Source organism: Geotrypetes seraphini, chromosome 1, assembly GCF_902459505.1.
Source record: "Geotrypetes seraphini chromosome 1, aGeoSer1.1, whole genome shotgun sequence".
Lineage (NCBI taxonomy): Eukaryota > Metazoa > Chordata > Amphibia > Gymnophiona > Dermophiidae > Geotrypetes > Geotrypetes seraphini.
The window spans coordinates 354,159,309-354,182,119 of record NC_047084.1 but is presented as its reverse complement, the minus strand read 5'-3'; the positions used below and the strand labels follow the sequence as shown (position 1 = coordinate 354,182,119).

The window sequence follows — 22,811 nt, the reverse complement described above, 5'->3', positions numbered from 1 at the left end:
TGTAGAATAGAACATTTATTTTGAAGACAAATTTGTTGAATTTTTGAAAAAAGTTTAGTTTAGTTTATCCCAATCTTCATTCATTAACTCTCACAGCATGGTTGGTATATAGATGCATTTACATTGTCTACACCAGTATCAGCCATCATTGAAGCTTCGAGGAAACCTTGCACGCAATGGCGTTACAACTTTAAATGGACTAGATTCACATTCTGGTGTAACCAACACTCGGTACATCCAGACACATGTCCTCTCCCATCCGTCCTGCACTACCTCCCTATACCTCTCCAACTCCAACACCACAGGGGCCTTAACTCTTGCCAAATCACTATAGGCTCTGCTGGTCTCGATCCCACCCCTCAAAATCAGGAAGTAACTTCAGAGGGGGGGGGGATCGAGACTGGCAGAGCCTTTAGTGATTTGGCAAGAGGGAAGGCTCCTGCGGCGTCTGGCTTCATTATTGCCAGCCGGTTTAGCAGGACCGAGATAGAACCGAAGGCAAGGCTACTTACAATCCAGATGCGCTGGTGACTTCTCACTCCCCTCTCCTCCAAGGGGCCAGCAAACAGCATGGAGGACCGCCGCCAGAAGGAATCAGCTGCCTGCCTTGCATGTTGTGCCTGTCCCTGACCCGCAACGCCATTCCCAACAGCCTGGTAGGCTTAGATTTGGATATTTGTTTAAACTATGGTAGTAGACTCAAATATAAACCAAGACCCCAATTTTGGGGCCTTTTTTTTTTTGGCCCAAAAATCTCAGTTTATATTCGAGTACATACGGTAACCAGTTTTGGTTGATGCTAACTGGACATTTTCAGAGGTATTGACTGAAAATGAGTGGTTAGCTCTGAACAAGTGATTTAACCAGCCAGGAGCCATATCTGGCATTGAATATCAACCCCTTGAAAATGATTTGGGGACTTGCAAAGATTGTTTATATATATTTTGGAGAATAAAATGGAAATTAATTTCCAGAAGGAACTGATGTTGGTGAAAAGACAATTTGAGTACGGTATTTCTGTTGGAGTATTTCGAAAATGTGGTAATAATAATAATAATAACAACAGTTTATATACCGCAGGACCGTGAAGTTCTATGGTACAGTGATGCATGCCTCAACCTTTAAAATCCTGCAAAGAGCATTCAAGTCTTTTGTGCACTTCTTTGCATCTAACGGGAGCTGCAGCCTGCGCACAAAACCCCACTACGGTTTTGTAAAAGGGGAGGAGGTAAGTTTAATAGAAAGTACCTTCAATCTTGAGATTGAAATGAATTGTGTGCCATCAGCATAAGTCTTTGCACAGTAAGCTCATGTGCAAAACTCGTTTTAACACCTGCCACCCAATCTTATGAACAAAATTGTGTACAGAAGCAGCAGCAGCTATGCTATGCACAACCCCTCCCTAGTTTAATATAGTTGTGAAGAATTCCCCCTCCCCCCGAGAATGTCTCTATCCTTTCAGAAACATCAAAGAAAATCAGATATAGTTTTTGTCACTTGTAAAACAACATTTCAAATTTTCTAGATTTATACCGAGGCCACAGTATCTGAATCTCACTCTTGGGGGGAGGTTCATCCTTGGCCTCCAGGTTATTGTTTTTTTTTTATTCAGTGATTCACTTTAATTCAGTGATTCACTTTCCCTTTGTAACTACAGAAGTTAAAATGGAAAAACAAAATGAACAATTAATTTTAGCAAGTGAATATAACCACTGCGAGCAAGGCATCCGGACACTGTGATCCGAAGTAAAAGTTACTGTGAGGTAAGAAAAAAAAAAATCGGTACCAGCTTTTTTTTTTTAAATCATAGCTTTAGTTGTAGTTGGGATGCGTATGTTGAGTCACTGCTGCATTTCCAAACTCTAAAGTTCTAGGACCCCTCCTCGCCCACCTGGAGGCCGAACCCCTTCCGGCTCCGCCCACTCCAGCTCGATGCGATCCGCCCACTTCTGCTGCGCATAAGTATCGCCGCATGCCGGTAGTACCTGCAGAGCTGTGATCTCGAGAAACTTGATCTAGCTCTATGCCCTCACACCCCTCAGCTACCTCCTGACCGGTAGACGCTGCTCGCTTGCTCCGATTTACAGGCGGTTGTTCCTATATACACCTGATTTTGCTAGACTGGGAGTGGGGACAGAAAGAAGCAAGAAACGTGCAAGTGCTTGTAAGACCTACCAGCCGCTGGGGGATGTTGTTTGCAGGTGCAAGCGTGGGCTGCTGCGGGAGCATGTACCAGCTTTGCATTTTTGGGGGTAAGTCCGGCTCGTCCTTTCTTTAGGGCATGATTTCCCCTAAGGGTGCAGAGAAACTTGTTTGGCTGTCGCCGAGCTGAGCAACGTGACCACCGCGTTGGGACTGCAAATCGGGTTTCTTCTGGACATTCGTTCAGGCTCGTCTTGCTCCAAGGCTCATTGTATTTACGCTTTACGTGGGGCACATGAGGTTTGAAAGAGATTATTGTACCGAATCTTATTGTTCTATACTGATTAAAATTTCAATAAAAACAGATTATGAAACGAAAGAGATTCACCAAACCTAAAATTAAAACCAATATATAAAGTTCGTATTTGAGAGCATCCATCTTAAATCATAAAGAAATGACTGCTTGATGTTGGTTTTTTGGTTTTGTTTTTTTTAACCTCAGTTCATGATAGCTTATCACGGTACTAATTTTTCCCAATTATGTGTCATTTCATAGAAATAGAGAGCTCTTAGGTGTAATTAATAAATAAGAAGGTTATAACTTAAACTAGTAAAACTTAAAATCGATATTATAAAGAACCAGCTCTAATGCTATTTATTGATCGATAAAAAACGATTTTGCAAAGCATTCAAATTCCTGCTTTCTGACAGCCACAGGTTATTATTATTTTTTACTTACTTCTAACTTACTACCAAACTCTGTATCTTATACTTCTCACCTTTCATTTTCATGTATATGGGCAAATCTGTCATCTGTCACATTTAATAAGCATGTGTCTCCGTTGCACCATGTGAACACCATTTAATTATATAAGGCAGATATTTCTTCATTGTAACCAAGCCCTTTGCAAAATGAGCTGGGTCAGTTTCTGTTTTCCCAGTGCCTTTGAACTTCCTGGTTACATTAATTTCTCTTCACCTTTATTTTCTAGCTACCATCGGATCAGTATTTAAATTCTGCAGGAAACTTTTTTATTTTTAATGCTGGCCTCGTAAAGAAAGGAAACAGAAGGTAGGGTTAAATAGACATTTCAGAGTATCCCAGATATCTATATTGTGACCTTTTACCATATTTATAAATAAGCTTGAAATTGGAATGAGGAAATTTTTGGCCTGGATTCAAAAAGTGGCGCCATTAAGTGCACTACGGGCACCTAAGTGAATTGTTTTAATTGGCTATTAACGGCATGGTAATTGTGCCATTAAAAACCAATTAAAATTAAAAGAAAAAAGTAGATGCCATGAGACACCTATAAACCATCGGAATCGTATCTACACAGATGCTTAGCGACACAGACCATCAAAAGAGGCGTGATTATGGGTGAGGCTTATGTCTGACGTTGCTAAGCATGCTTCTGCATCAAATGTATGCACCAGAAGTGTAGGCCTGTAAAACCCTGGTGTACATTTCCAGGTTAAAAGAAGGTGGCCAGAATGATTTAAGAGGACGAAACTGGTCTCATATGAGAAAAGGTTTAAGAGGTTAGGGCTCTTCAGCTTGGGGAAGAGATAGCTGTGTGGAGCAGAATAGATAAAAGTGAATTGATTGTTTACTCTTTCGAAAAGTATAACAATGAGGGTACACTCCATGAAGTTACATGGTATTACTTTTTAAAACAAATAGGAGAAAATATTTTTCACTTAGCTCTGGAACTCGTTACCAGAGGATGTGGTAACAGCACCTAGTATAGCTGGGTTTGAAAAAGGTTTGGATAAGTTCCTGGAGGAAAAGTCCATTATTTTGCTATTAAAATAGACATGGGGATTCTGCTAGGTATTTATGACATGGATTGGCCAGTATTGGAAGTGGAATACTGGGCTACATGGGCTATTGGTCTGACCCAGTATGGCGAATCTTATGTTCTTATGCTATATTCATATGTTTTATATGCATTCTATTCCACTAACCACAGAAGAGGTGGTGGTGTGTAAATGTATATAGCAGTGACCACTGTCGTTAAATAGATATTTGGTGCTAATCAGCTGCTATCTGTATAATTAAGTGGTTCAATTTAGGACAGGTTTTTTGCTGTCCTAAATTAATCCATATAGCTACTGTATATAGATAGGTGGAATAATAATAACTTTATTCTTTTATACCGCCATAACCAAAAGTTCTAGGCAGTTTACACAAAAAATAATAATAATTTATTTCTTATATACCGCTATACCAGAAGTTTGAAGCGGTTTACAACAAAAGTACAAACAATCAATTTAAAATAACAGACTGAAGAGAACTTTACAATCTTAAGTATAATAAAGTCTATAAAAATGCATCTTTTAGATAATAGCATAGTTTAAATAAAACAGTGGTAGTTAAAGAAGAGCCACTGATAAAATCGTAGTAAATTAAGGCCATAGAAATTCAAGTAAGTTATGACCATGAACATGATTTAAGATCTGGATTTTAATTGTTTTCTGAAATCAGCATAAGAGGCAGCTTCAAGTATGAGTTGACCATGTATTTAGTTTGGCTGCCTGGAATGTTATAGTTCTATCAAGAAACTTCTTATATTACGGTAGCATGATTTCAGGGAGGGATAGTTAAATAAAGTTTTTCTACGAGTGCTTGTGTTGGAATAGTTCAAAAGAAACTGGAAATCAGCGAAACACAATAATGCAGTAAAAATGCAGATGTTTGTAAAATACAGTTCCGATAATAAAATTCTCATTAAGTAATAAACTTATCGAACAGAGTGGTCTTAATTAATTTCCGAAAAGAGCAATAAGATGACATAGCTTGCTGAAAACATTTATCTAGCCAAGATTGCTGTCTACCTGCTTGAAACGCTAGGGTCCTATCTAAGAAGGTCTTATATTCACATCCATTAATTTTTGGATAAGCAAATAAGTAAAAAAATTTTGGTTTCCCTTGATGGTCTATGCAACACAAAAAGAGGAAAAAGATAAACTGGAGACAATCCCGATATCAGCTTAAAGCAGATACAGGAGAATTTGAATAGTACTCTTGCCTCAAAAGGCAGCCAATGAAGTAAACTATAGTATGGGCTAATATGGTCATTCTTTTTTAAACCAAAAATCAGTCGGACAGCTGTATTCTGATTTATCCTTAATTTCCTTAAAAATTTTTGGGGCACTCCTAAATAGATGACTTTACAATAGTCTAAAATAGGTAAAATTAATACCTGCACCAATAGTCTGAACGATAAAAGATCAAAATATTTTTTTATGGTTCTTAGTTTCCACAATGCAAAAGAAGCATTTTTTGACCACTGAGTTAGTATGTTCTGCTCCACCCAGATAGTGCCAGAGTGGTCTGCAAAAGTTTTCAGTAGCATTATGCTCATAGGGTTTGATTCTGTATAGGTTGCCTAAAAAAATTGATGCTGATGCATTGTATAGAATCAGGCTTAGTGCTGCCTAAGTGGTGTTAGGCATCGCTAGGCATCCTAACTTTTGGTGCACCTTATTATGCCAGGGTTTTCTTTTACCTGTACCTGTTAGACACCTAAATGTGCCTAATTCAAAAAGACACACCTAACTCGAAAACACGCCTAAGATCCACCCATAACCACACCCACTTTTAGGTAGGCACTTACCATGGGACTAGGTGCTTACTTTTTATAGAATAACAGTTTTTGAGTTAGGCACCTAACTTTTAATTAAGTCCAATTAAAGCCAATTATGAAGTAAATGCCAATTAAGCCTTTTAACTGATTAAGGGCTAGGTGCAGAAAACACAATCGTTAAGACTGTGTGAGTTGCTGTTGACCGATTTTTATTTTTTATTTTTTTTGGCCGACTCTGGAACAGCGATTGTTCCAACAAGTTTCCATGCAAATAATTTGCACGGAGGTTCGTCTTAATCCTGTCCAATCAGTCGCTGTGAGAGTGACTGACATATGCACAAAAGAAGCCCAAACAGCTGAGTGGCAGAAGCCCCAAAGCAGCCTCCTGCTACTCAACTGTTGGGCTTTTTTCTTTCTTTTTTTTTTTTTTAATGGCACAGATGATGTGCGTGTGTTACACATGCTCAATATCTGTCCCATTAAAAAAAATCCCCCAATGACAGTCCTGCCAACCACTCCCCCCCCCCCTCCGATGAACGACCCCCTAGTATAAAAAATCAGCAGGAGTGATGCCCACTCCCTTCTGCCACTGGGAGGCTCCCCCGCACTAACCCTCCCCCTTACCACTTGGCTGAAAACTGACACGGTCAATTACGTTGCTGATTAAGCCAATTAAAAAGTTAGGTGCGGATCCCGAACCTAGTTGTTGCTAGGTGGCCGCAGTTAGGACACCTAGTGGCACCTGATGTAGGTGCAGTTTATAGAATATGGCCTTTAGTGTGTTCTAAATGATAAAAGCCCATTCTATATCTATGGGCTTTTAGCATTTACCACAGGCTAATTCACTTAACGTGCGTTAAGGTGCATTAAGACCATATTGCTGCTTGATGAATTCCCCCAAGTGTACTTCAGAATTGTGAATCAACTGCAGCGTGCCACCAGTGTATGGTGACAGATCGGATTTCCTTTGGCGACTTGCTCGTACCTATAGTGACATGTGTGAGATAACTGAGCATGTTGAAGAGAAGTCTTATGCGCTAGAAGGGAGAGGAGTTTAATATGAATTTTTTTTAACACATCAACAATGCAGCACTACATTAGACAGTTAATGTAGCGCATTAACATAGCATACACTAATTTAATTTCTATACATTATTTATAGTCCACTTAACCACAACCCCCTCCTTTAATCAAGGTGTGCTAGAGGTTTTTAGCGCGGGCTAGCGAGGTAAGTGCTCAGATGCTTATAGGAATTCTATGAGCATCAGAGCATTTATTGCGCCAGCTCACGCTAAAAACCTTTAGCGCAGCTTGTTTAAAGGGCCCACAGTTCCAAGCGCAGTGAAAGATAATACAAGGATCTTCCATACGAAGAATGGCTTGACAAATTACAGCTATACTCGCTCGAGGAGCGCAGAGAGAGGGGAGACATGATCGAGACGTTCAAGTATCTTACGGGCCGCATCGAGGCGGAGGAAGATATCTTCTTTTTCAAGGGTCCCATGACAACAAGAGGGCATCCGTGGAAAATCAGGGGCGGGAAACTACGAGGTGACACCAGGAAATTCTTTTTCACTGAAAGAGTGGTTGATCGCTGGAATAGTCTTCCACAACAGGTGATTGAGGCCAGCAGCATGCCTGATTTTAAGGCCAAATGGGATCGGCACATGGGATCTATTCACAAGGCAAAGGTAGGGGAGGGACATTAGGGTGGGCAGACTAGATGGGCCGTGGCCCTTATCTGCCATCTATTTCTATGTTTCTATCTAATTTTACAAGCCATTAAATACATCTTAAAAGATGTAATATCCACCCTCCTTAATCAAAAATATTTCTGAGATAACCACGTTTTTATCACTTTCCTAAAAAGCCCGATATTAGACAAATTTTCTTATTTCACTGGGCAGAGAATTCCAGAACTCTGCAGATCTTCCCAAGAGTGTCTTTTCCTAGAGGAGAGCGATCTACTAAAAAGGTCAGTGGTAGTCATCAGAAGACGTATGGGAACAGACTTAAGGATCTGTATGTATACTTTGGAGGAAAGGTGGGAGAGGAGAGATACGATAGAGACGTTTAATACCTATGTGGCATAAATGCGCTTGAGGTGAGGCTTTCATTTGAAAGGAAGCTCTGGAATGAGAGGGCATAGGATGAAGTTAAGAGGTGATAGGCTCAGGAGTAATTTAAGGAAATACTTTTTACAGAAAGGGTTGTAGATGCATGGAATAGTCTCCTGGTGGAGGTGGTGAAGAAAGACTGTGTCTGAGTTCAAGAAAGTGTGGGACAGGCACGAGGGATCTCTTAGCGAGAGGAGGAGATAGTGGATTCTGTGGATAGGCAGACTGGTTGGGCCATTTGGCCTTTCTGCCGTCATGTTTCTATGTTTCTAATTGTCATTCTAAATACTTAAAAGGCCCATTTTAGATAGAACTAGATGTTTGAAATGAGATATTCCCCCTTCTCTCTCTCAGCTTGCAAAGACTGGCTGAACCACCCAGGTATGCTAAAGTAAGTAAATATGACTTGAGTGTTGATCAGCAGTGACACCAAAGTTCTTGTGTCTGCAGCGATTCCTGAGGCTGGAGGACCAATTTAATAGCATCATAAACAAAATGCTACACTGTAAAGTTGAGTTGTTTTAAAGACTGCAGCTTCCTACTGAGGCTCATATTGTAGTCAAGTTAGCATGTGTGGAGGGGCATTTTTGGTAGTGCGTCTAAGTCTGACTTTGGATGCATTCTGCAAGATGTCCAAATATCGGGGCAGGGAAACACCATTTGGACGTCTTGGTCTTTAGGACATCTAACTTTTTTGGCCATTTATAAATACTTAAACATCCATGTTCAAAATGTCCAAATCCAGACTCTTTGGATGTGGGAGGGGCCAGCATAGTAATGGATTGGTTACATAGACATTCCAACAGAGCAATGGGGAACCTTAGAGGGTACTGCTGTGAATTTCACCTAAAGGGTGTTGGATGTATCTCTCACCATAACCCCCTTATAATGTATAGTGAGCCCACCAAACCTCTCCCAAAACCTACTATACCCACCAGTGTACCACCACAATAACCCTTATGGCTGCAGGTAGCAGGTTATTGTTCAAAACACTGCTATTAAATTAATCCATGATGCCAAAAAATTTGATCATGTAACTCCTCTTTTCATTGAATCACATTGGCTCCCTATCTGCCAGCGCATAGAATTTAAGGTCTTGTTAATTATATTTAAAAATTTGATATTCAATCAACCTCAGTGCATTTCAAAAATGTTAATTCCCCATAGTTCCACATGCGCACTTAGATCATCTTCCCAAAATCTATTAGTTGTTCCTTCCTTAAAAATAATAGGCACTCGAAGATTAGATATGTTCTCTGTAGTTGGCCCCCAATGGTGGAATTCATTGCCCCAATACATAAAAATTGAAAAAGACATTTCATCCTTCAAGAAATCCCTGAAAACATTTCTTTTTAAAAAGGCTTTTAATATCTAAAATTTACTTTATTTTATTACTTTTTGCTTTTAAAATCCCCTTACTCCCTAATGTTTTTTCCTTAAATGTATTTCTTAATATAATAGATGTAACTTTAACCCCCCTTCCCTCCCAATTGTTGTTAGTCTTGTTGGATTTCTATTGTTTATATATACTGTATGTATTTTAACTTAATTTTATTATTATGTACATCACTTTGTATAAAGATATAGCGATTCATCAAATATTTAATAAACCTTGAAACCTTATGGCAGTGTAGTAGGGTTTGGGTGGGTTTTGATGGGCTCATACTTAATACCATAGATGTTGTGGTTAGAGTAGCTTAATGATCTGGGTCCTCCCATCTGTGGTTCAGTAGCCCACCTACCGGGTAACTCTACACACCTGATGTTCTACTAGGCTTCCTCATACCATATGCTGTTGTTCTAGAACCAGGTATGCACCTTTTTGTTCTCATTTTTGTGTGGTGGAAGGGGGGTCAGTGAGCACTGGGGGAGTGTGGGGGAGTCTTATCTTGAGGCATGCAGTGGTCATCTGGTCAGTTTGGGTACCTTTGTGGTACCTAGATGCTTCTAAAACGTTTTATGTGCTTGGACCATGTACTTTGCAATTATTTTTTCTGTTTGTTTTATTCCTTTGTATTGTGTTTTCCAAAAATTAATAAAACACTTTGAACTTAAAACGGGTCTAGCTCCAAACGTCTTAAGTTCCTTCTAGGACGTCTTGCAAAATGTTCGATTATCATTGTAAGACGTCCAAGTCTAATCCACTCTTATGCACGCCCAAAGCCCGCCCATAACATGTTTCCACCATGCCTATCTCAAGCTCTGGACACACAGAGGCTGGGACACCTTGCTAGAAGTCCAGAAAGGTGGTTTTGATTATCATCTTGGCGATTAGGACGTCCAAGTGCCGATTTAGGACGCTTTTTGGATGTTTATATTTATTTATTTATATATTTCTAATTTTACATTAAACTTCAAGAGTAAATCTTGCACCATTAAACACAGGGAGGAAAATCAAATCAAGGCATTGAAAATCAAACTTACAATATCAATCGATCAATCATAATCCCCTTCTTAGACCACAATAATGGGGAGAGTGGTCAAACTATACGAGAGGCGAAAAAAAGGAAATGGATTGTCCTTAATTGATGCTATTTTAAATTGCTGCAAATGATGTATTTCATCCTGCCTTTGCTTGGCTTGGCCTGTAAAATCCATTTTCATGAATTCAACAGTTTTAGTTAAGGAGTCAAGTTTATCTGTTATTTTGGTTACCTCTTCCGATGATTTAGTCATTTTGTTCTCCAAACGCTGAAGTAGAAGCCGGATGTTATTCAAGGATGCCTCCGATGAAAACTCCTCTCTCTTGCTTGCAACCATCAGCTGTTCTGCAATGGACATCGTGCTCTCGCTGGGAAACCCTGTGTCTCCACTTCCAGGATCGTATATCTCCTGCCTCAGCGCCTCGGTAGTCGCTGGACACGGAGGATTGAGGGAACCCGGAGGATAAAGCGATGTTTCCATGTCTGAAAGGGCGAAAGATTCTCTCTTATTTCCACCCAATACCGGGCTCTCCACTCCGGACTGCACAGTTGCTGGGAAAGCCGAGAAGAAGCAATCCACTGTCTGCTGGATCGGGGTGGACGCCAGGGCCAGCGAGGAAATGGCCCTAATCACCCCTTTCCTCTTCGTATCGAGGAAAAACAAGGTACGATATGTGTAATGAGGAAAGCAGAGGCAGTTAGATTTTTACTGCATCTCGTTCGGCTCCTCACACCACTGCCATCTTGCCACTCCCCCCCCCCCCCACAAGCCACCCAACACGGAGCTCTATATTTTTTTATTATGAGCCCATAGTATTTAAAATGTTTGAGGGATGTACTCCAGAATATTTACTGAGTATACTTTTGTTTCCCTCTAATTGGAGAGAGTTTAGGACTAGAGATCCTTTTCTAGTTTAATTTCCATCCTTCTCAGGGATACATTTTTAAAAAAAACAACTTTGAGTGAATCTTTCAGCCATCAAGCTGTTCACTTTTGGCTCTTTCTACCTTTTGAGTTACAGACATCATCTTACATCCTCTTTCACAAAAATCTGAAGATCCTTTTTTTTTTTTTTTTATTGATTTTCAAACCTTCAACAGTGCAATACAATAAATGCAATGTATAATGATACAATAAAAGCACATTCAACTTTCACATGCTCATAATCAACCATTTTCCCCCACCCACCCACCCAATAATCATTCAATAGAACATAAATACATATATTACCATAAAAACCTTACCCTATTTTAGATAATGATATCTTCCCACCCATCCCAAGTGTAGAAATTCAAAAAAAACAAATTATGAAATAAATAACCCTCTCCCACCCTACCCTGGATATGTACCAAATAAACAAAAACTGATTCACATTAAACACTCAATTATTATGAACTATAATGAGGTAACATAAGATGCCACTGGGCCCCATATCAATTTATGCATATTACCATGCCCCATATTCTCAGCATTTATTCTTTCAAGTGTATAACTAGAGCAAAGACTTGCCCACCAGAATGAAATTGATGATTCTAAAATGTTATTAATTTTACCCCATATTGACCTCGAAAAGCTAAGTATCAAAGGATCCAGTTTCCCAATGTCTAAATGACAGTGCCAGCATCTATTAGACTTGGAACTATCTAGCTTATGCAACCTAACAGGGGTCCAAAAAGATCTACTTATTTAGGAAATATTTTAAATAATTTCTTCTTTTCTTTTTTCTTTGTTAGGATTTAGCGGGATACAAGAATTCTTATTGTCACTTTGGACATTCATCCTGAAAGTAGCTGGCTAGAAGCTAAGCATGGCTGCACCTGATAGCATTTGAATAAGAAGTAGTTGCAGAAAAATATAGACTGAAAGAAGCGGTGTTGGCGATTCAAAATACAGAACTCCTCCCTCTTTGCTAGCTGAGCCATTACTAAATACAGCTGCCTGACCACTTGGTGGGTTACACATTTCTTGGGTGCACTGGTGAGGCAATTATCCCTATTTAATAAAAGTCAGCAGGACCTGCATGGGGCCTTGAATAAATGCACGTGCTCAAGGCCTGCTGCTTCCCACCATTTAAAAACAGGAAGTTCAATGGTGGTTTCGGAGATAGGGGGTGGAATGTAGCAGGCCTTGATTGTGCACAGATCTCAAGGTCCTGTGCTAGCTATGCAGATTTTTGTTTAGAGCCTTGAAGCCTGGGAAAACTTGGTTATACCAGCACAGCTGCAACAAGGAATGAGACAGGGGAAGGCAGGCCCAGAAGTGGAAGCAGAGAGATGCTTGAAACCTGAAGGGTGAAGTTGGTTAAAAATGGAAAGGCAGATGCTGAACACCAGAGGGCTAAGGATGGAGAGATACTGTATACCTTGAGAGGGAGTGGCACATAGCTAAAGATTAATCTAGGGCTGTGGTCTCAAACTCAAACCCTTCGCAGGGCCACATTTTGGATTTGTAGGTACTTGGAGGGCCTCATAAAAAAAAAATAGTTAATGTCTTATTAAAGAAATGACAATTTTGCATGAGGTAAAACTCTTTATAGTTTATAAATCTTTCCTTTTGGCTAAGTCGTAATAATATTGTAATTTAAAGCTAAAGAGACATATGATCAAGAAACTGTTTTATTTTACTTTTGTGATTATGACAAACATACCGAGGGCCTCAAAATAGTACCTGGCGAGTCGCATGTGGCCCACAGGCCGCGAGTTTGAGATCACTGATCTAGGGCAACAGAGAGATATCCTTTGCCTGGCTCTGGTATAAGAGTACTTTGTAGTTGAAAGTGACATCTTTTTGGATAAGATTTAAACAGAAGTCTCCTACTCCTGTAGACATTCAGACTTTTTTTTTTTAATAGCAATAGTAAGGATATTTAAAGTTTTTGCAGGCCTCAAACCTCTGCTTTTAGTTATACTTCTGGAAGAATTCATGATCTTTTTAAAAATCTTACTAGCTCTGATTATGCAAGTATGTTTTATAGCACGTATTTTAGACTTACTTTTAGAGGATTGTCCAGGTGTCCGGACAGGTTTTCAAAACCCAGCAGTTTGTCCAGATTTTGAAAACCATTGAGCTCAGGGCCATGTCTGGAGGGTATCTGCGCATGACCGGATGTGACATGATGACATTACATGCATGTGTGAATGCATGTGACATAATCAAGTCACATCTGCGCTTGCGCAGATGCTCTCCAGACACAGCCCTGAAGAGACGGGGTTTGTGTGGTGCCGGGGCTGGGGGACAGAATGGGGCAGGGCTGTGAGTGGAATGGGGTGGGGCCACATGTCCTTTTTTTGGGACAAAATCTAGTAACCCTAACTATAGGTGGGGTTACCATATGGCTCCAGAAAAAGGAGGACAGATTGAGACATCTGATTTTTACTTCTATTGCTTTCAGTGGAAGTAAAACCCAGATCCATATCATAACCCTAACTTTAGGCCCAGTGTTACTGAATCATTTTACTGTGTTTAAAGCACAAGAATGCTGGCAGCCATATCTGGCTGCTTTAGATATTGATTTTGATTGTCCTTAAGCAGCCCCATCCTTAGCATACCCAGGTGACCTATATTGCAGTGATTTCTGCTCCCACCTAGAAGCAGGGTTACTATATTTATCAAGACAAAAAATAAAAAGAGGACACATGACCCTACCCATACTCCACCCATTTCCTTGGACCCCCTTCCCATCCTCTGTACCCTTTTAGTGCTTCTCCCTCTTCCCCTTCCTCTAACCTTCCTCCCCCATGGGTGGCCATCTCTCTTTCCAACTTCCTCTCCTGCTGTTTCTGTCTCTTCTTTCCCATCCAGTACTACCCTACCCCATGCTCTTTTTTCCAGCATTCTCTTCTTTACATAACGCTTCTCCTCCTCCTTCTCCTATTTATCATTTCTATAGCGCTGAAAGGTGTATGCAGCACTGTACATTTAACATATAATAGACAGTCCCTGCTCAGAAGAGCTAACAATCTAATTAGACAGGCAGGACATCTCAGGATTGGGGAGATTATGGTAGAAGAAATGATACAATGGGTATAGGTATCGGGCAGCAGTGAGTGGGAGCTAAGAGTTGAAAGCAGTTTCAAAAAAAGTGGGCTTTTAGCTTGGATTTGAATACTGCCAGTCCTCTTCCCCTCCATGCTGTTTCTCCAGCCTTCCTTCATACTCTTTCTCCCTCCCTCCCTCCGTGCTGTTTCTCCAGCCCCTTCCCCTCCTTCTCTCCTCCGATGCTGCTTCCCCTCACAACCTCTCTAGCTCCCAACTCCCCCATCTACCTCCTTCCTAGGCCCAGCAGCTGTAATTTAATCTTCAGCCTGCTGCTGCCAGCCTGGCCTAGAAGCTGCTTCTCTGCAGCAACTTCCTGTTCCTGCATAAGTGGGTCCTGCAGAGTGGTGGCTTGCAGAGCAGGCTGGTAGCAGCAGGCTCACCTCGCTGCTGCTGGCAGCCTGAAGACTAAATTACATCTGCTGGGCCTGGGGAGGAGATAGGTGGAGGAGTTGGGAGAGCCGGCAAAACCCAGACATTCCCCCCATTAAAAAAACAACATTCAGCCACCCAGACAGTCCTCTAAGAGGACATGTCTGGGTTTTCCTAGATATCTGGTAACCCCACCTAGAAACATGAAGTACCCATATTTTAGGGTCTAATTAAATAAGTCCTTTTCCTTTAAAAGGAACAAGTAAAAATATGAAGAGATTTCTTAACAGAGCCATTGACCTGGGCAATAACATTTTCCTTTCTGTCAGCCTGTCACACTGGAAATGGTTGTTATCCCTGAAAATTTTGGGGAGATGGGCATCTAAGCTCTTCCCATGGAAGAGGGGCCATGGCTTCCTACCTCTGTCCATATGGACTCTGATCCTTTTGCTTGTACTTTGCTTCTCAAATGTACATAAAACTATCTCAGGATTACATGATAGCAGGTTTCATTGCATGGCAATGATTTCAGGGTTTTTTGGCCTTTTTTTAACAAGTTCCAACCTCAGTATTCTGCTCAGTAGTTCAAAATTATGGCCAATAATAGCCACTCTATATCAATTAAAGGCTACTGCTCAGTTTTACAGGTACCAGTACTTCCTCTGTGGCCCTCCCACTCAGAAATAGTGAGATCATGCTGCATGTGATATCAATAATAATCTCAGAACCAATGTAGACCAGTCAGATTTAGTGAATGGAAGGGAACTAAAAGTACTTGCTTTTTAGGAGCAGGTATGGAAGTAATCTAATGGTTAGAGTACTAAGCTGAAAACCAGCAAGGCCAGACTTAAGATCCCCCTGCTGCCCCTTGTGATCAAGTTTCAAGTTTATTTAAAATTTCTTATACCGCCCAATCAAGCCTTCTAGACCAGTGGTTCCCAACCCTGTCCTGGAGGACCACCAGGCCAATCGGGTTTTCAGGCTAGCCCTAATGAATATGCATGGAGCAGATTTGCATGTCTCTCACTTCCTTTATATGCAAATCTCTCTCATGCATATTTATTAGGGCTAGCCTGAAAACCTGATTGGCCTGGTGGTCCTCCAGGACAGGGTTGGGAACCACTGTTCTAGACGGTATACAATAATTCCAAAACAATGTGCCAAATAAAATACATTTTAAACAGAAACAGACCAGGGGAAATGACAATTTTTAAATATGGGAACAAAAGGGAAGAAGGGTTAGAACTACAATTGATAGAGAGAAAGAGAACACAAGGGGAAGAATAACAAAGGGAGGGGGAACTGAAGGTAAGAACCTTTCTTGAATTTAAGTTGCCCTTAAAAGGACAGTTTTAAGTTACAAAAGCATCGAGAAAGAGAAATGTCTAACTTCACCTTAAAATTGGCAAAAGTTGATTTTTTCACGTAAGTAATTTGGGTTACTGTTCCAAAGAGAGGTGGCGCTAAAGAGAAAATTGTAGTCCTCATTGTGCTTATATGTTTCAATGAGGGGATGGTAAGAAGGTTGTGAGCTGTGGATCTTAAAGTCCTATTTGATTATATGGGATAAGTAAGTTATTAATAAATTCTGGCTGGTTATTTACTCTGGTTTTAAAAGTTAGTAGAAGAATTTTATAGGTAATCCTATGTTCTATTGGTAACCAATGAGCTTTATGTAAAAGAGGGGTAACATGGTCGTATTTTTTTTGCATTAAATATCATTTTTACTACAGTGTTTTGTACTATTTGGAGTCATCTTATTTTCTTTTTTGTTATGCCTTTGAGGAGTGCATTGCAGTAATCTGTGCATGAAATAACAAGGGAATGGATTAAAATGTTCAGGGACGCGGACTCTAACAATTTTGCTAGAGCTTTAATCATGCGCAAACAATAGAAGCAGCATTGGACCACTGTACTAATATGTAAGTGATAAGTAAGTTTACAGTCGAATGTGACTCACAATAATTTTAAAGAAGGTACCACTTTGATAGGTAGATTTTTGAGTTTGGGAGGAGTTTGGAGAGAAAGGCCATCTTTGAATGGAAAAATCATTAATTTTGATTTCTCTACGTTCAAGGAGAGCATATGTGCGTCAAGCCAAGAGTTAATCTTTTCTAGTTTTTGGTTAATGAGTGTAATTTCATTCAAGTTGATTAAGTCTATCGGATGTACTAGTTGGGGGTGGAGCTTGGGTGGGTCTGGGGCGGAGCTTGGGTGGCTCTAGGGCGGAGCTCGGGTAGGGGTACTCAGTTGATGTATTTGTTAGACTTAGTGGTTTCTTGGCTTGAAGAAGTTGAGAAACACTGCTGTATACCACTCACAAGGAAAAAATGTTGGAAATGAGCCATGTGATTTGACATTTCTATATGGATAAGACATCATACATGCACGGTTGTGCTTTCCAGATCTAACCTAAGTAGACATGTCTATCATGACAGTACCTGTTTCAGAACTCTGTAGCATTTTGGTTGTGAATTTGCCTTTTGGGGGAAGGTTGCTATTCTTTAACTAATTTGCTATCGCATTCTAAAAAAAAAAAAAAAAATAGCCACTTAGAATTTGTGTAATCACTCTTGCCCACTACAGGGTAGGGCATGTATTTCAGGAATTAAGGGCTTTGTTCATACTTAAGTGCCTTCTAGTTTGGCAAGCAGGTCAGCAATAGTTACCTTTGAGCTTCTGCTTGTTTTCTTTACTTACTACTTTAGCTATTTATCTAACTAGACACAGATATTTGCTTAGGTATAAAAAAGTGGAAATGGTATGATGAAATCTAGGTCCCCTCCTTCCTTTGGAACTACCAGTTCTGGATGTGCACAGAGAAATATGTGCATGAGCCTTATATAATTCTGCTTTATGAATTCTACTTTTTTACCCCCACATTGAATCCAACAAGCAAGCACTGTAGTGATTTGTTTCTGAAAAAGTCATCCCTCCCATTTTGGACAATATGGGATTTTGTAGCTAAAGGTCCTCGCTAACATAGAGAAATTAAATAGTTTAACTTGTATTGTTTTATATTGTTGCTGACAAATCCATTTTTCATATTATGCTGATAAAGAGTACAATAAACACTCAAGGCCGGATATTCATAACGGCGCCGTTCATGGTGGTTGCGTAAAAAAGTGGTGCCAATCGCACAACGGCGTTGTTTCAAGAATTGCGGCCATGGCAAAGATACGTGCCAGAAATGTAGGGCAGCGTTTTAAAGGTCTACATTTCTGGCGCTTATCTGTGACGTGAATCATAACTATGAAGGCGCCTAAGGGCACCTAAGGTTACTTTCAGTGTTAACCATGCCTTCTGTGACCATAGCCGGGAGAATGGTGCCTTTGCTGGAGGCACCTCCATCCTTTTCAATGAGAAATTAGATTTTAAATGATGTGGTCAATTAACATGCCAATTAAAATCAATTAAGTTAGGCGGTATTATGGCGCCTATCGCTGTCTAAATTAACCCCCCTTTTACAAAACTGTGAAAGCATTTTTCAGCTGGTGCTGAATGCTTTACGCTGCTCCCGACACTCATAGGGTTCTTATGAGCATCAGGATTAGCGCAGAGCATTCGGCGCGCCAGCCTATGCTAAAAACAGCTTCCACAGTTTTGTAAAAGTGGGGTTCATGCGCCATTTGTAGAATCCAGGCCTCGGAGCCTTTTACTAAACCACATTAAAATGTTTTATTTATTTAATTTTCTATACCATTTTCCCAGAGGAGCTCAGAATGGTTTACATGAATTTTATTCAGGTATTCGAGAATATTTCCATGTCTGTGCCTGGGGCAATGGGAGGCTTGAGTGAGTCGCCTTCAGTCACAAGGAGCAGTGTTTATTTTTTCTCAAATATCTTTTGGAACGTGTGGCACAGGCAAGGGATGGGTGTACAAACAATATCCAGCTAATACGTTCACATTAGTGCCAGCTAACTGGATAACATGTACTTAAAGCGGGATCACTTAGTGCCTCCTGAATAGTGATGTGTGCTCCTGCATTATTTTTAGTACTGTACTGAATATTATTTGATACGATTTGGCCCTGAATAGTGATTTAAATTTTGAATACGAATAATCTGGGGCTCTACTGTGCTGAATCCTACTGAAATAAACACTTGGGCCCAAATTCTGTAACCAGCGCCTAAAGTTAGGCACCTATTTCGGAGGTGCCCAACTAGATAGGCACCTATCCAAATTGAATAACAAGCTCAATTAAGCTTTTTAATCAGCACTGATTGAAACATAGGCGCCTGTCAAGAAAGCGCGATTCTGTAACAAGGCGCCTCTAAAAATTTAGGCGGCCTTCAAAAAAATAGGCCCTACGCATGTTAGGCGTGGGCGTGGCTACGTGTTAGGCGCCTTCTTACAGAATCACTGCTCTTTAGCGTGCTTAAGCGTTCGCATGGGCGCCTAACTTTTAGTAGTCCCTAGAGCTGGCCTGTTTAATGTGTGCCTCCAAAATAGTTGCTGCTCGGCGTGATTCACTAAACAGCACCCAATTTTACTTGAACCGCGCTAAACAGTGCCTATATCGGCGCTTAACTTTTGGGCGCTTCTTATAGAATTTGCCCTTTGATCTCTGATTTCAGGTTGCTTCTTTTATTATTTATGATGTTAAACTCCAATGTCCATTATTTGTATTTGGCATTCATATTTGGCCAAATAAATGCTTTTCATTATTCATATTCAGTCAAATAGTAAATTGTGCTATTCAATACGCTCTAGTTTGGGGTATTGCTGGTGTTTTTTTGTTTTTTTTTTTGCAAGTTCCACATGCTAAAGGCGCAGGACCTGCAAAAAATAAAAACCTTAAAATACCGCTGCAGTAATTCTGGGTTTACTGTGTGGGGAAAGTCCACATTTTACCACAGGTTAGTAAAACAGCCCCTTAAGTGCACAAAGGCTTTGAAGTTACTATATGGTAATGCCCAAAAGTACTGCATGTTTGGTGACTTCAAAACGTCTGCACTGAGGAAATTCTAGAATTTTTCCATGCAGCTAACAGAAAAAATATAGATGCCGCCTGCATGTTAACTGTACGACAGATAATTCAATGTGGTTAGCTACAGTTTCTCTTTAAGTAGCACTAGCAGATTCCTTCCCCCATTCAAATGGACAGCAAAGTTAAACTTCTTGGCGTTATCCTTGACAGAAACCTTATATTCCATCAACAAATTAGTGCTGTAACACAGAAATGTTTTCACAAACTAAGGCTTATCTGTTCTATTTCCTCCCTCCTCGATTCCCCTTCTATAAACATTCTGATTCATTCTCTTGTCATTTCGACACTTGACTACTGTAATGGCCTCTACCAAGGTATAACCCAGAGGGAAATCTGTCAGGTACAACTATTACAAAACACTGCTGATATTCTTTACCATGCAAAAAAAATACGACCATGTCAGTCCCCTACTCCTCAAGGCACACTGGCTACCTATCACACACCGCCTCACTTATAAAATATTATTTCTTGTCTTCAAAGCTAAAAACTCTCATCAACCAGCTTTCATTGACAACTTTTAATTCCATATGCATCTTGTACGGCTCTCCGATCAAGTAAACAAAACTTGCTCACTATTCTTCCGATACGAGAACTCTTTTTATGACACAACTCGCAAATCCATTTTTTCCATTACAGCTCCTACCTTATGGAATGCCCTTCCCGCCGATCTCCAATTAGAAAACTAATTAGAGTGGAGTAAAATGGGTACAAGTGGATCGATTTTCACTCCATCAAAAATTCCAAAACTAGGGGACACTCGATAAAGTTACAGGGAAATACTTTTAAAACTAATAGGAGGAATTTTTTTTAATTCAGAGAATAGTTAAGCTCTGGAACGCAGTGCCAGAGGTTGTGGTAAGAGCGGATAGCGTAGCTGGTTTTAAGAAAGGTTTGGACAAGTTCCTGGAGGAAAAGTCCATAGTCTGTTATTGAGAAAGACATGGAGGATTGGATAAATTCCTACTGGAAATGGGGATAGAGGGGTATAGATAGAAGATTATTACACAGGTCCGGGACCTATTGGGCCACCACGTGAGCGGACTGCTGGGCATGATGGACCTCGGGTCTGACCCAGCAGAGGCATTTCTTATGTAGGAAGCCACTGCTTGCCCTGTATTGGTAGCATAGAATATTGCCACACCTTAGGTTTTGGCCAGGCACTAGTGACCTGGATTAGCCACCATGAGAACGGGCTACTGGGCTTGATGGACCATTGGTCTGACCCAGTAAGGCTATTCTTATTCTTAGATAAATTTTAAAATCAAACTGAAAACTTTTCTTTTTAAAGATGCCTATTCTCTTTAATCGCAGACCCCCTGACTAATCATCCTTTACTTTTGCAGAACCCTTTCGGAAATCAAAACGCTTTTTTTTTAAGTGAGCCCGTCCTCCCTAAATGTAATTCCCTCTACCACTTCCCTCCTGTTTTATGTACGTCAGAGCGTCAATGCTTCCCTCCTTTTTAGTTTAGACATGATTTTAATTTGTAACTATATGTTATTGTTAACCATTAGACACTTGTATGATAAACGGTATATCAAAAATAAAGAAACTTGGAAACTTTAATTGTGAACATCTTAATTTTTAGCAGCAAGAATGGGCCTCTCTATGGGGCTGAACTTGGACTTAAACGGCATCGGGAGTGTCAGTATTCATCTCAGTAACCCCGAAAACTATGGATTAGACACTCATTTTTAAAGTGTCTTTTTTATTATTTTTACATGTCTCCCCCTTCTCACACCCACGGTATTTGTTCCCAGATAGTAAGTGATATGTATACCAAGTTTGGTTGAAATTGTTCCATGCGTTTCAGAGTTATGCTGGAACATACATACATACAAACATACATGCAATTTTATATATATATAGATAGAAATATAGATAGAAGATTAGCTATATTGAATTAGCTATTGTCTACAGTTAAGAGGGCATTCTATAAATAACACCGAAAAACATCAGTACTTTGGGTTGAATGCTTTATGTATATATATGTGTGTATATATATATATATATATATATATATATATATATATATATATATATATATATATATATATATATATATATATATGCCTAAGTGCATATATATAGAATCAGGGCCTAAGTGCTAAATATATATATATATAGCACTTAGGCCCTGATTCTATAAATGGTGCCTAAACGGTTGGTGCTGGGCAACGCAGTGACTATTGGCTCTTAATCTTGAGTTAGGCACTGTTTATAGAATCGTGCTTAAATTAGGCGCTTAAATTGGACTTGGCACCGGTAGGCGTCAAAACCTTAGGCGCCCCCCCCCCCCCCCTATTTATGCCAGGGTTTTTGTGGCCTAAATACGGGCACCTAAGTCCAATTTAAGCACCTAGATGAAAAACACACCCACAATCCCCCCCTAACCTTGCCTACTTTCTGGCAGGCACCTCAGTCTAGGCACCTACCTGGAAGTTGTAGTCGCCTTTTAAATGAGGTGCCTATGATCTAATTAATTGCGATTTCATTGTGATTTTCAATTAATGGTGCTGATGAAGCCTAATTGAATAATTACAGTGCCTAGATTGGCTATGCATGCTCATGCTTGTTTATTTATATTCCACCTTTATCAAGGCGGAGCACAAAACAACATCCACGATAAAATTACATATAAGCATCTAAAAACAATATAAAAGGTTTCACAATATATAACCCAAACCATCCATATCCACAGAACTGGGTTATTACATATTCTTTTCCACACTAAACACCAATGAACCAGCCAGAGCATGAATTTAGAAGAAAATAAAGACTCATCCTACATACTTCATGAGACAAAACAAGTGTCGTTTCAGTAATCTTTTAAATTTCCCCCCCCCCTTGCCTGCTTCTTAATGTAAGGTGGAAGTTTATTCCATTCTTCAGGGGCAGCACAGGAGAAAACCCCCGTCCCGACTATCTTCAGTCTGACCTCTCTCCTTGCTGGTATCGTCAATTCACGCTGCGTCGAGGAACATAACTGGTAGAGGAAATATGAGGTTACACACAGCACCAGGTAGCCAGGAGCACGACCCTGTACGCTCAGATAGGTCAGAAGTAAAAGCTTATATTTGATCCGAAACTCAATTTTCAGCCAGTACAACTTATAATAAGAACTCAGACACGTGATCAT

The 22,811-nt window shown here is 40.1% G+C and overlaps 1 protein-coding gene across 1 annotated transcript in view; it reads left to right on the top strand.

Moving 5' to 3' along the window:
* Positions 1-1,979: 1,979 nt before the first annotated feature.
* Positions 1,980-22,811, top strand: part of EREG (epiregulin) — a 52,222-nt gene continuing 31,390 nt past the window's right edge. Inside the window, exon 1 of the mRNA XM_033942518.1 lies at positions 1,980-2,252. Within this exon, the coding sequence (XP_033798409.1) occupies positions 2,189-2,252 (64 nt within the window). The 5' untranslated portion in view covers positions 1,980-2,188. The remainder of the gene's footprint in view (positions 2,253-22,811) is intronic.